Raw genomic sequence first — 15,603 nt, 5'->3', positions numbered from 1 at the left:
AGAGAGAGAGAGAGAGAGAGAGAGAGAGAGAGAGAGAGAAAGAGAGAGCTCAGCTATTTTATGTTTTAAGAAGAAAAACTTTCTGGAGCTACCAAGACATCAGCTCAGACCACTATGTATAATGTCTACTAGTCCTTACACCTTCACTTTACCTCCACACCTGCATACAGTATAAGTACAGAACATTAATGGGGAACAAAGAGTTCAAGACCCTGATTTAAGCCAAGTCACCTCCCCACTGTCCATTTTGCCCTGATCTGAAGATTCTGGACTGACTCTCTGCAGGATTACTGTAAAAGGAGGTTATCAGCCATGTAGAAAAGCTGTGGAGTGTCTCGGTCTGGTTGATCCCCTTTCCAGCTGTTTCTAACCATGTGTAACTCACAGCAGGATTCATGTAATGAAACAGAGATCTGAATGACACAATTGAAGCTTTAAAACAATAAGCGTTGGGGTGAAAGGACGTTTGGAGGATCAAGTCGAATAGAGGAATGTATAGATCAGATTGCTATTTGATAGGGTCTTGATTTACTGACTGCAGAACAAATTGCTAGGACTGCTGACACAAGCAGTAGATTTGTATTTCAGCAGTCATTAAATTCTGTATTTTACAGCAGTTGGAACAGTGTGTTTATTTTCATGCTTATAAAACTTTGGACCAGACTGAACTATCACAACTATTGAATGGATTACCATACAATGTGGTACAGAAAGTAACCTATCTAGCTACTGCTAGCATACGCTAAAGTTAGCAGACTTTCTGTTCTGTCTGTCTGTTCTGTTTTGCAGATGAATGGCGGCAGTACCCAGAGGTCCTCATTTGTCCACTTGTAAAACAACCATAAAATACCCTGGCTCTAGCCAGTTTGCTTTTTCCTATTTGGTGCTGGAGAGAGTGCACCCATTGGTTGTTGATAATGTTCACAGGATTTACCTTAATCACCAAGACTTAAAACTGCCTCATACTGAGTTTTATGAACAACTTACACCAAGCAATTGAGACGCCTGGAACAGACTCTAACTTTAGCAAGACTCTCATGATTCAATTACGATACTGGAAATTTGTCTGCAACAGTGGAATCGCTTGAAAAGTTGCATGATATTCCCATCATCCTCAGCTGTAGGTCTACTTTGTGTTTAGTGCTAAGTGCAAAATGTTATGATGCTAACATGCTAAACTTAGATGGTAAGCGTGGTCAACATACTTGCTTGTTACTCTAACCTTTAGCTCAAGTAGGCCTACCCAGAGGTTAAATTGGGCCGGAGCTCAGCTCCATCTCCTTCAGCACCAAACATTTTCCTGGGGCTTCAGCCCAGAATGTTCTGAGTGTAGTCCTAAATGTATAGTATTTTGAAAAGTTGACTGACAAATATGAAATTGGATGTCGCTTAGTGTCCAGTATTGCTGTAAAAAGCAATGCAGCTTCAGGTTTATGGATAAGCTCTGTTGTTGACATGTTGTGGCAGATGTGTTTCATTTAAGCTCAGTGTATTTCTGTCGTAGTTTCGCTTTTCCACCTCCGATGTAGAGCAGTGTACAGGCACGTCCCTAAAGTTTGGCTCAATCAGAGACCAGAGACCCAAACGGGGAAAAGTAAACGACACCTAAGCTACATGTGTGCTGACTCAGAAATACTTAGAAAGGCGATCTAAAGGGGAATAAACACAAAGCAATCAAGAATGCCTAAGAGCCTTAATGCATTGTATTCCATTATGTTTTTATACTTGGATTGTAATGTTTCCCATCACATTAAGATATTTCAGGAATTTTGATTCAGAAAAATATAGAGAAATAGAAATACAAATAGAATAGAAAGAAATAGGTGCATATTGCGCATAGCTGGCTGTAGACTTGAGATAACCCAATATGTATAAAAATACACAAACTGTAACCATAATTGTGGCTACTTAAATTTGTTGCCAACAAAATAAAGAAGAGCTCAAATAACTAATAAAAGCACGAATAGCAAGTTATGATCAAACCCTTACATTTATTAACCAGAAACAGTTTGTTATTGCACACAGGAGCATACTCTATCATCATAACAGCTGTGTTTAAGCCATGGGCTAAAGGATTGTGTGACTGTTTTTCCAGTCCTAACATGCTGAGGGAAATGACTAATTGAAAGAGTCAGAATTGGTGAATGAGAAAGGTTACACAATAAAATTAACCCTCCATTGCTATTGCTGCAATTAATCATATGGTGTAATTGTTTGCTTAGTGTAAGAAATGACTTTAAAGTTGTGCAGAAACCATCTTAAATGTGTCACTTGGCAGCTGACTTACTCACTGTAGGCAAATATGGAACGCACCACCAAGGTGTGTATTCAGTATTGATTTTGCTTGGTAAATGGGATGGTTTGATCATGACACAGCACATGGCATACCAAGGATGCAGCATTTCAACCTGTTCCCACAAAAGCAAAACATATATAGTACTTGTGTGCCATGTTTTAAATCAAGTTTTCTGGAGACTTTTCAGAAAAGTGAAGGCATTTTCACAAATAAGCCTTGATCTTTGGAAACGCAATCCACACAGATTGTCTACTTGTCTGAATTAAGCTGCTACATGTGGGCAAATCTTCAGAAAATGTTTGTTTCAAATTCCTTTAGTCAGGGACACTTTACTAACATATTGAACTTGTTTCTGCTCACAGCCTTAAAAGCAGTAAATGCATCCCGCTCTTTCTTTCTCTCTGGCTCTTGGTGGGAATGAACATGCTTGCATGGTTTGTTCTACTGATCTCAATTAACTTGACAGACATGTATTTTGAACCTGTTCAAGACATTAACCATGTGGCCAACTGGTCTTCAAGCTATCTGTGTAAGCCATCACAAGTCAACAACACCAGCCAGTTACACTTGCTATCATGTCATGGATTCTGCATTATTTTAGTGGCATGCCAGCACTCTTCTTACATGACGTGCCTTAATCCTGAAAGGATGATTAGAACTTGAGGAGCTGCATGTGTGAATACATTCTCAGCAGGTTTGTTTGCATATTTCCTGTTTTGTAAGAGCCAAACCTAAACAGGTTCCAAAGGACACATAATGCCACTGAGTTCCTCACTTGGGAGTGTGCGTAGTACGTAGTAAGTACGAATACAAAGAGTCCTTAAGCCTTTCTGTCCACACAACTTTCATAGCAAACACAAACAGGCATAGGGCCAAGGAAAATAAGAACTGTGGTTCATCAACCCCTTTAACAATTTTTGGGTGATATTTCACAAAAGCTGTGGTTGTACTATTAGTACAGTGCTTCCTAATACCAATTAAGAAAGGAGAGAAGTGTTGCTTGGGCTAAATTGATTTCTATCCTTAAATGTTCCAGACAGAAGCAGCTGTAGTTACAAGACAGCACATTGTTTTTCCATCTAAGTGTGACACTGGCTGTTACCTCACCAGCTCTGACCTATGCAGGTGTTGACAGCAACGACACAGGCTTTCAGACTTTTGATCTTTAAATGTTTCATCTCGCGCTGAGGTACAATGCAGTAGATGTACAGTACACAAGATTAACGGGATGCAATCCAAACGTGAGTTGATTTGACTAATGAAACACTTCATTATCAACACACTATACTGATTGTTTCAAGTTTTATGTGATGTTATCCAATCTGTTCTGTTTTGAACCCACACATACACACACACACACACACACACACACATACACACACACACACACACACACACACACACACACACACACACACACACACAAACACACACACACACACACACACACACACACAAACACACACATCAAATGTGCTGTTGTCCAGTGTTAGCACTGAATGACAGATGATAGATGGATTGACTAAATTGTGCCTTTAAACCTAACTATCACAAAGAATTGGTATATGCACACATTGAAAATATGTAGGTACAGTAATTGCAGGTTATATAAATACAGAAAGAAATCCAGTGTATTATAAAAAATAAAGCATCTTTAATAGTTATTTTGATTTTCTTTTACAAACACTTAGCATGTTTTCACAGACACATTAAGAATTGCATGATTGTATAAAGGAAGGTGATGTATGCAACTTGAAGCACTTTTAGGACAGAGTAGTTTGGATACAATTCAAATTGTTCAGTGTGATACAAAATATGTCACTCATTGCTATACCAAGATGGCCTTTAAAGGTTTTACACGTGTGATCAGTAACTACTGCGAGCCTTCACAGAAAGTAGGTTACTGGTTATCTGGTTGCTAACCATAGCTCTTAGACATCATATAATCTGACAAGGTCCACATATTATTTTTTTTCTGGAACTTCCAACTTTACCTACCATATAATGGTATATTGGTATAACGGTATAACAATCTTTATCTCTATGTGCTATTGTATATATGATGGAAAGTATATCACTCCAGTACAACTGACCTGTGAGACTGTGAGACATGATTGAAATCTTTGGAGAAACTAGTAAGTGGGATTTTTTTTTTGGTCAAATATATGGTGTAAGTACAGTTCCTTAAATAAAGTAATACATTTTGATAAGCCTTTTCTGTATCAATCAGTTTTTTAATATATGGTTACATAAAAAAATAAAATTATTTCGATTCCAGATGTATCCAACTTTCAAGTATGATCACTTAAGTATACATAATTGTGATAGGTAGTGTAAAGAGAAACATTAGAGAAACATTCTGAAACATTACTGAAGAAAGACACATTTCTTGTGGTTTAAGTGTCTTTTCATGCAATGCAAAAGTTTTATATAAAGTTAAAATAAAACTTTTTATACAGTATTTACATATGACTATTGATAGATTAATCTTCATTGAGTTGCTCTCGTGACTTTGTAATAAAGCGGTTATTACTTTGACGCCAATACGAATTTTTTCCTTAATTTGGTTCTTTGACACATCACCTCTGGACAATTTTCATGGTTATCAGATGTTATTAAAAGTTTGGATGAAAGGTAGAAAGGTACTCTGATGCATTTTCAATGATAGAACCTCATGGCATATAATTTAAATCACATTGCAGTAATAAAACTAATATGATAAAAGCAAATGGAGCAACTTTATGTAAGAACTACACTTCTCACAGTGAGTTTTTGTAAACATTCATGTAAACAGTGGTTGTTTTGGATATGTGGACAACTGAATATCAGAGGTTTGAGATCTGCCTTAGCTTTCTGTTCACAACCTGCATTGAGTCATTCTTCATTTTTAACGGTATCTCCACTTCTGATCTTTTTTTCCGCTGGTTTTTAAATCTCTTGCAGCATATGTAAGATGTCAGTGTAACAACTGAGAAGAACAGCCCCAGACATGTCAGTGAAAGAGCGATGAGGACAGGCTGACAGTGGAACAACTCATACCTCTCAGGCCCCTCTGTCATGTGGCCTTTGTACCAGGGTCTCTCCTCTACCTCAATTTCAGCCTCTCTGGTCAGCAGACTCTGGATGTAACTCTCGTTGCTTACTGTTTCATTGACAAAGAAGTTAACCATGACTGTTGAGTAAAGTGGTTCAGGCTGACCATGATCACTGACCTTCACCAGAAGGCTATAGAGCCCCCGGTTGCTGAGCTCCCTCTTTAATGTGATGTTTCCCGTTTCAGGGTCAATGGCAAATGACCCTGGCTCACCACCTTTCCTCTTAACAATGCTGTAGGCAATCACAGCGTTCATGCCTGTATCCTTATCCACAGCGTAGACCTCTGTTATTGATGTTCCTGGTAGTGTATTGGGTAGTACCAGCATGAAGGACTGATTGGATTGGGGGAAGAGGACAATAGGCGGGTTGTCATTGACATCCAACAACAGCACGGTCACCATAGTCACACAGGAAAGTGCAGGCTCTCCACCATCGGCAGCCTCAATCCACAGCTGGTATGTCCCTTGTTGCTCACGGTCCAGTGATGTCTTGGCCCTCAAAGCCCCTCGGCCTGTATCTATCATAAAGATGTCGCTGCCATTGAGGATAGAAAGGGCCACCCAACCATTTTCCCCAGCATCAGCGTCTGTCACAGAGAGGACCCCAATTTCACCATACCCCGGGAAGTTCTCTGGTACAAAGAACGTGAAGTCCTTATTGATGAAGCGCGGACTGTTGTCATTGCGGTCTTGCACGCTCACCACTACAGTCGCAATTGACTCCCTCCTGGGTGTCCCCTGGTCCACTGCTCTCACTATGAACCGGTATGTGTCTTTCTCTTCACGGTCCAGCGATGTGGTCACAGTCAGGACACCTGTCACACGATCCACAACAAAAATCCCTGGGGCGTCACCTCCAAGGAAGTAGATGACTTCCCCTCTGCTTTCGCTGTCCTGGTCTGTGGCTTGCATCTGGGTCAGAAAGGTATTTGGCGGATTGTTCTCCTCCACAGATATTTCAACCAAAGACTGCTGAAACACTGGTGCATTATCATTCTCATCCAATACCTGCACCTTAAGGAAGGTCTTGATGACAAGCTCCCGAGCATTCTTAGCAACCACAATTAGCTCATACTCCTGTATCTTTTCATAGTCCAAGGGCTCTGTAGTCTCCAGAAGGTATTCATTCTTGAACAGCTGATAGGGGCCAAGCCTGAATGGGCCAGTGCCTTCCAAATGACAATCCACCCTATGGTTCCCATCAATGTTTTTGACAGTAAAAAAAGCAATTGGAGAAAACGCTGGCTCTGATTCCTTTATTGTCACCACCCCATCCTTTTCTAGTGCAATGTATCGCGGTATGAGAGCAGGGGGTCCTGTAACAACTTTGATGAGGTGGACAGAAACAGTAGCAACTGCAGGGATACAACCAGGTCCGTTGGCCAGAATGGTGAGTTTGTAAAACGTGGCTGTGCCAGTGTCTATTTTCCCTGATAGCTTGATCACCCCTGTGATTCTGTCCAAATGGAACAAGCTCCTGGTGTCCCTTGGCACACGTTCACTGTAAGCATAGCTGATCTGAGCATTAGCATCAAGGTCATGGTCAAAAGCATGCAGACGTGCCACATGTGCCCCTTTTGTGGTATTCCCATGCAGAGTGACATTAATGTGTGACTCTGTGAATTGGGGGCAGTTGTCGTTCACATCTGTGATGACAATTTTCAAAGTAGCCGCTCCGAGTAGAGGAGGGGTCCCTCCATCTTCTGCAATGATATCTGTAATGTATTCAGCCTGAGTCTCTCTGTCCAAAGCGTCTGTCACAATGAGGAAGGGTGTCAGCTCACCCCCTTCATTCTCCTCAACATCCAGTGTGAACACGCCAAAGTCATTAACAAGCCAGTAGGTCTGTACACCGTGAAGACCCAGGTCTGGATCAACTGCTGACTGCTCCACCGCATAACGAGCATTGATAGGTGTGTTTTCCGGGACAGACATACGGATCTCATCCACAGGGAACTTTGGCCTATTGTCATTCACATCCTCAATAAAGATCTTAACTTTCACGAGCTGAAAGTACTGTTGAGGCAACACAAACACATCCAGTGAGAGAACACATCCATGGCCTTCCGAGCTACCAGGACAGAGGGTCTCCCTGTCAATTTCTATAGCAGATGTGAAAAATTCCCCGGTGGTATTATTTAGGCTCACATACTGTCCATTGACCTTCTTTTGTGGAAGACTGAATAAAAAGGGGGGCTCCACAGTAAAATCCAAATTTAAGTCTACTCCAATGGCCCCTATGAAGGTGCCCCTGGGTAATCCCTCCTTTATCTTATAGATCAGCTCTTTTGCTTTGCTGAAGTTTGCAAAACAGGAAAACGGGCTTGTGTAAAGCAAGAGGATGCCCAGTCCCTGTAATACAAGATTTTGAAAGATAATACAGTTTAATAAAAGAGTTGCAAAATAGAATATTCTTAAAATGATGAATTCCTGAATTATTATTATTTGGTGTGAACATTAGTATTAAGCTATATTATCACTTGCAGAGCTCTCTGGCCACCTGCAACAATGATTTGAACTGTAATCAATGCAACCAATCACTTAATTTGCATTATAATTATATTTTAAGTCAATCAATCCATGGAATTAGATTTGCTGAGAGTTTAAGGTTTATTTGCACAGGTTTAAGCCATAGAAGAGGACATGAGAATAAAAGCAGTATAGTATAGAGGAAGAGGGGGTAATCATGTCTCTGCCTAGATAATGTAAAATAGTATTCATAGTACCATACAATGTATTTGTGTGTTACAGAATTATGTCTGTAAAGTTAATCAGCTTAAAACTTACCCATATTCCTCCTCTTTTGCTAAGGCTGGGGTGTCTGCTGTTGAACATGTTTATGTCCTAGTCCAGCACTTTCCACTTATGGCAGGAAGAGTGACAGCTTAAGTAACCTAGACATTTTGAGCGTTGAGCAGCGCAGACCTCTGCTGAGTGCTATGCCTTCTTACTATCTGAATTGAACAAGTCATTCATCCCAGTGCTAGCTCAGGACACTCCCACCATATGCAAATCAGTCCCTTGTGCTAACCAATGAGAGCTGATGGCCACTGGGAAATCTACTTTAGTTCACAGATTCCTTTATAATGCATGGTATCAAAGCACATCAACACGCATTTGCACTTTCTAAACACACCCTTGTTGTCACAAGCAGCTGCATACCTTGTATTCCTGTGGCAGAGTGAAAGCATATTTACCAACTGAGTTTATAATGACACCAGAGACCGAGCAAGATGTGAAATATCCACAACTAGAGATTATTTTAATCCAGCATTAGTTAAAAACACCACACATGAAAATAAAACTGTACAAAATGAATTAAAGCAAGTGTATAATACTAAAATGATGGATGATGTTTCTTACAACCAACAATCTTTTACTTCATATGTTCTAAATATATTTGTAGATAGATAGATGGATAGATGGTATTTTATATGACTTCAAAAAGAGATCATTGCACAGTTTACAACATTGAAAAACAAACAAATTGCCAACAAAACTGGGAAATTAATTTCATGTTTTGCTTCTATACATGAAATGAAATGAAAATATCATAAACAAATCTCGCAGAGAGGTGATCTTGGCATCATAAGTGGTGCTATGGTCTGATTCTGGATTGAGCCTTTAACTAAATCAACCCCCTAATCCTCATGTGTTCCCAATGCCCGGCCAGCTGTTTGCTGGGATTGGAAGCATACTGCTCAGAGAAATTGAGTGATTGAAGTTCTCTCGAAAAGGGCAGATTGAGACAGTCACACACATACATTCATTTTGTCTCATACTGCGTTAGGCCTTTGCTGCGATTTCTTGTAATGGTCTGGTGGATGCACAATACTGGTGCCTAAATGTAATACATTTCATTTCATAACCTCATTTAGTAATATCTAATATATTTTAGTGACATAGCTGGACAGTAAAATAAAATGGATCATTTAGGAATCTGTGTCGCATTCAGAGTTTTTTTTATCCATGCGTTGAGCCAGAAAAGATTTCTGTAAACACAGACTGTTGGCACAGTGGGTTGGGAGGCTGGGAGGCCTTAGAGCGTGGCAAAGCAGCAGATCAGGGAAATGAGAGTCATTTGAGACCTGCCTTGAGGTGCAGAGGGTCTGAGGTGCTCAGCTGTTGATCATCAGTGAGGAGTCAGTCCAGAGCACCTGCCTTAGACGGCACAGTGTTTTGCTTTGTAAGATGAATTCATTTGTTGAAAGTCCTCAGTTTTTTTCTAAAGAGTGTTTTTTGGGCTTATTTTATAGGACAGCAAGGTGAGAGAGAAAGGGAAGACATGCAGGCAATCTTCACAGGTTGGATTCCAACTCTAGACCACTGCGTTGAGGTGTAAACCTCTCAGCTTATGTGTGCTTTCTCTACCCACTGAATCAATCCGGCCACTACCCTCAGGTTTTTATTTAGTACAACAATTTGAATACAGCATAAAAAATTAACATTTTGACATAGAGAGTAGTGCATCCAATGCCGTTTTATTTCTTTTGTTTTCTATTCATAAATCTGTTGTGTGCTTGCTATGCAAGCTCCCTGTTTTAATTTATCTTGGATCAATACAATGTTTTACAACATATTTGATTGTTCAATTGTGGGCTTGCAAATAGTAGAAAATGAAAGAGCTGTTTAGAGGCTTGCAAATGTACCATGTTTTAATTTACTTCATTAAATGCGTCAGAATTAACAGGAGATTATGCATCTCATGTTGCAAATTGCACCTTTCATGTTGCACATTTGGTAAAACCCTGTGAGCCTTGGAGCATGAAAGAGCACGTCAGAGACAACATCCCATTTCAAACATGTCATATGTTACAGGCTACTGTTTGCTTTACATTATTTATTCTGTAGCAGTTGCAAAACAAGGAGCTGTGACACAAAGGTCAATGATGCTATGTGTCTGTCATCCTGATTCTGTTACCTCTGTGTCTGTTAGTCCCCACTGGTCCCCTGTTGATGCCATTTCAACTTGTCAACAGGCTGAGGGTAAATTTGGTGAAATTGGTAAAAAATACTAAATAGGGGAATAAGAAATGTCATTTATCTCCATACAATGAGACTGCAATGTTCTGGTTTCAAATCTGTCACCTTTGCTGCATGCCATGATGTTTATCGTCCTAATCTTTATTTCTCTGACACTCTCCATGCACCTTATAAGGAAAAAACTATCTTCAATATGTATTAATAATGTTCTCATAAAGAACAGCTCTACAACAAGTGAAGTGTATTATACCAATTCAACTTTGTATATTTTCCTGTTTTTAAGTGCATTCTAAAATGTGAAAATTTGTGGGAATTGTAGTGGCCAGTCAAAAAACTACTGCAAAGGTTGAATAAGGCCAAGAGGCAGTATTACTTGGGTCTTAATTACATCATTTGCTGCTCTGAGTCTGTGTGAGATGAGGTTGGGTAATCTCTGCCCAGATTTCCCAACAGATGTCCTGTTAACCTTGGTCTTTTAATCAAAGTGCTGTTAAGCTATCTTGATAGCTACGAGACAGCTCCATGGCTGTTAAGTAAGATGGATATGACCACACAAATGTATTGTGTCAGGAGATAAGAATAGCTTGAAAACTTTGGAATCTGCATAGAATCATCAAAAACAGTCTAAACACAATGTCCTCCACTGGGATGATTTGTAGTTTTTCATGTTATCAATTTGCCAAGTTTTACCCTGGAAATCTGTGCCTTCCTAAAAATAACATTTTGTGTACATCTGAGGAAATAAACTTATTAAAAAACATACAAAACTAAAAGATTTGACATGTAATACTAACTAATTAATGTTTACTTTGGGGCATAACATACAGTATCACATTGTTGTGACTTTCCCTGGTCAGTCTCTTTTTGGGCCGATCAGTGTAATTGTCTAAATGATGAACATTGGGGAGCTGCACTATTCCCTATATCTAAACAGTATGTGATATAACATACAGTATGTGACATTCACAGAGAAATTAAACAAATGGTCAAAAAAGTTGTAACTTGAAAAAGCAAAAAAACCTGAAGCCAGTAAATTTAGCCACAAATCAATGCATAGACTCGCTGATTGTATACAGTTCCAGAAATATGCATCAGCTGTGTTATAATGAAATGTCTGTAGAATTTCCTCTTGGCAAATCAATACACAGCAGTCAGAAATACTTCCTCTATAAAATCTAATCAATGAAACCTGCATTTCCTGTGTTTATCTCAAAACAATAATTGTTGAAATTTAACAAAAAAAATCATTTTAGTTGGGGTAACTAATACATACACACACACACACACACACACACACACACACACACACACACACACACACACACACACACAGTTCAGTAAGACTATTCAACAAGCCAGAACTCTTACTCAGTGGTCATTTATTATGTTGGTCAGAGTTGAAAGTGTGCCATGGAAGATAATGCGCATGGTTCTGCTATACTTTGTAAAATCTGGATGCATAATAGGCACCATTAGCACGTATATATTCTCACTTTACAAATATGTTAACAATAAACAACCTATCCTTTTTTCTTTATTTCTGTCTTGGAACAACATGTTCCAGCCCTGTGCACTCCAGTATGCATCAGTCACACTGCAGCTGCATCCTCCAGACTCAGGGGCACTAGCATTCCCTGTGATCACTAAGCAGTGGCTTTTTTAATTAATTGTGTCTTTTTTGCAAGTGTAAGTAACCAGGACTACTAGTTTCTACATCTTCATAGATATACAATTACCTTTTTGTGTGAAGTGTATACTGGTTAACTTTAACTTTCAAGTCAGCAATAGAAGTTCTTGCTCTGTCACTGCCATCTACTGGTTGAATTGACATGAAAGGAAAAAAAATACAGGTCATGTTTCAGTCGCACATATGCCGTACAGTATAGTGCAGTATTAGTTTGGTGTGTCACATTGCTGCTCCAGACCCATAAAGCTTTTCTTTACAGTTTCTTTTTGGGTCCAAAATGCAATTTGGGACTAAATATACAGTTTTGTTTTCCTTGGCCTTTGTTCTACAGCACAATTATATCATTATAAATGTGAGAGTTGAAAGCAGGGGTGAAAACTTGTAAGAGTACTTATTCCTGATAAGTAGATGATTTGTCATTTTTGCTGTGGAGACCCAATTTTCTCAAAGAGGGAAAGGTACAAAGGAAAAATGCTTAAAAGTTTCTATGTGGCTTGCCATCATGGAACCAATTTCGGTGTAAAATGGAGCTGTCCTAACATAATATTATACTACACAATTTCTGAACCCCAAAGGTCTATTCCTATTAACTGAAAAAAATACTCAACTGCTCTGCTTTTTTTCACCCCACCATCCTCACACCTCCCCTGCTGCTCCTCTCCTCCACTGTTTTCTCCTCATCAGTTTTTTCCCTTTCTGTTCTTGTCAGCTGCTAAAGATGCATCCTGGCACGCATGTGAGAAATCTCATCTGGAAGGGCGAGACATAAACAGGGAGAAAGTAAAAAATAACATAAAAACCTTGCATTTGATAGGCAGACAGACAGAGAAAGAGATGGTGAGATAGCACGAGAGTGTTAAACCTCGGTGTGGTGTGAGAGCTCCTTTGTGCCTCTGCAGGTGCAGGCTGGATATATCATTGGGAACAGGTGCTGTGGTAGAATGTATGCCCCTCACAGCTGCAGCCAGGGAGATTACTAGCCAGGCTTCCCAGTAATGAAGTTTCTATCGATTGGCCCACCACATGTTCTTGTTTCGGCCTGCTAACAGTGTGACGGTTTCTGAGCCTCAATGTAAGGTTTTTGAGTACATCAATTAGGGTATAAAATGGAGGTTCCAAAAGGGTACGATTTACTGATGATAAATATTGACTTAGCAACTTCTTATACTTCCATAACTCCAAACTTAGCCAATAATAATAAAAAGCCAACAATGCTTCATCAACGTTGGAGTAAATCCATTTTTGCTCTGGAATTACCGCTCATTAACACCTTTTTCTCCCCTGTTTCTGTCAGTGTGGAGGGATGCGAGACAGCCTGGTGAAGGCACACGAGAAGTTTGAGATGTAAAGACTAACACATTCATACTGACATAATTATTCAAATTGATTTCAGCAATGGCAGCATTGTTGTACAGTTTAACCACATCATGAACATTGCAACATTCAAGTACATTCCTCCACAATAATTACAATACGTATTTATTTATGTAGCAGTAATTAAATTAATTTCCCCAATGATCATGCAGCAGATTACTGATGAGGTCTGTAATAAGAGGGAAATGGAGAACAGCAAAAGGAAATAAGAAGGCTCAAATAGTTTGCTAGGATTTTTATTTAAATTCAATGCATTCTGCTCCAGTGGCTATAGAAAAAAAGCTGACAAATCCCATATGCTCTGTGTATTTGGAGAGCCCACAAATCACAAGAAGCTGTTGGCCGTCTATCTCAGGGGAACTATTTTCTCAGACAAGGGTAAAGTTTGCATTTCAACTTAACAGGAGACATCTCCTGGAAACTGCTCAATTATGGTCTTCGCCATCAAGAGTGGTGGGTTCTTAATGGAATACTTTCCATATGTCCATATGACCATATGTAAACTTGTGGCACGGAACACGACAGTGTATTAAGAAAAGTCATAGTAGCTGTAACTCTCATGTGAGCAATGATAAAAAGAAAGCCATTTTGTCACTGATGATTGATTAGGTGTTTAAATAAATGTAATAATAAACGTGATTCTGACTGACGAACGTGTGGCCGTTAAAAACAAAAGAACTAGAAACATTTTTGTTTTAAGGTGCACTTCAATATGAAACACTCAGAGACCACTTTATTGGGCACACCTGTACACCTGCTCGTTATAGCAAATTTAATCAGCCAGTAATGTGGAGCAATGTGGATCTAATAAGTGACTTGAACTATGGAATAATTGTTGGGGCCAGACGGGGTGATTTGAGTACTTTAGAAAATGCTGAGCTCCTGGTATTTTTTTCATGCACGGTCTCAACAGTTGACAGAGAACGGTGTGAAAAACAACATCCTTTGAGCGGCAGTTCTGCATGCAGAAACACCATGTTAATGAGAGAAGTCAGAGGAGAAAGGCCACACTGGTTCAAGCTGACAGGAAAGCAACTCAAAAAGTATCTCAAATAACCAGGCTTTACAGCGCTATGCATGGAGCATCTCTAAAAGCACAGCACGTTAAACCTTTAGTAGTTGGGCTGCAGCAGCACAACATTTTTTGTGCACAACTGTACGCAAGGTTCAATGTTAAAGGCCCCGAACACCCACACAGATGTTCTGAGTTAATCTGGTTGATTAGACCTCTTCCCAGGAATGTGTGGGTGTGTATAGAGTAAATTGGCCGACATCTTCCTGAGTCTCTTAGTTAGCTCTGTTACACCTGTTTGGGCAGGACAAATGCCACCTTTATCATTCTTATTGGTTGAATAGATTTGCAACAAAATAAATTCCCATCTAAGCTACAGCCCTGAGCAGAAGCCTAATCAGCCAGAGTAACTAAAATCACCTGTATGGGTGTTCAGAGGTCTGCATCCATCTGCCTGTGTTCAAACACTCGTTTACACAATGTTATTTTTGAAAACGGAGAGGTTGAAATTAATATTTAGTTAATGAAAATAGCCGGCCACATGGAAACGTAGCACAAGTAGGCTCATTTGCATCAGGAAATCGTTAAAAACACAGTACAAAGTTACAAAGGTAGGTGCAGTACCATTTGTGTATCTTAACAGTGTAGATGATGGAATAGTGGTATTTATTGGAGAGACGTTCCTAGAAGACACAAACCAAAACAAGGATGTCTCTCCGATGTGTCAGCTCTCACAAAGAAAATTATTAGACAAGAATACTAGTGTAGAAAATCAGCTTGAGCCAGAATCATGAACATAAACATGAAATGTGACTCTCTACATCATTAACATTATTTCAATCTGCATGTTGAATTTTTTCTACTTCATGTGTCATTTTGACACTGTGAACATGTGTCCAGCTGTAAAACGTTAAGAGTACTCTCCACTCTTGCCTTTTCTGAAAATTTTCTCTCCACAGATTAACTAAAATGTACTTTGTGCAGACTCCTGCTTCAGTCTGATGATATTTCTGTATCTGGTCATTTGAGTTAATCATTATTGAACATAGTCTGGTGGTTAAGTGCACCTCACAAGAACAATGAGAAGGAACCTTTAAATGATGGATCTTGTACTAACAGGAGAAAGGGGAGTCTACCACACACAATTAGAATAATT

The 15,603-nt window shown here is 39.4% G+C and overlaps 1 protein-coding gene across 1 annotated transcript; it reads right to left on the bottom strand.

Moving 5' to 3' along the window:
- Positions 1–3,928: 3,928 nt before the first annotated feature.
- LOC117948179 (protocadherin-20) lies at positions 3,929–8,336 on the bottom strand. Its single transcript, XM_034877712.1, has 2 exons — positions 8,179–8,336; positions 3,929–7,743 (listed from the first exon to the last, which is right to left on the bottom strand). The coding sequence occupies exons 1-2, from the start codon at positions 8,224–8,226 to the stop codon at positions 5,122–5,124; spliced, it is 2,670 nt and encodes an 889-aa protein (XP_034733603.1). The 5' UTR covers positions 8,227–8,336; the 3' UTR covers positions 3,929–5,121.
- Positions 8,337–15,603: the final 7,267 nt, after the last annotated feature.

Source organism: Etheostoma cragini, chromosome 1 (assembly GCF_013103735.1).
Source record: "Etheostoma cragini isolate CJK2018 chromosome 1, CSU_Ecrag_1.0, whole genome shotgun sequence".
In the NCBI taxonomy this organism is placed as follows: domain Eukaryota; kingdom Metazoa; phylum Chordata; class Actinopteri; order Perciformes; family Percidae; genus Etheostoma; species Etheostoma cragini.
This window is presented reverse-complemented; position numbering and strand designations above follow the sequence as displayed.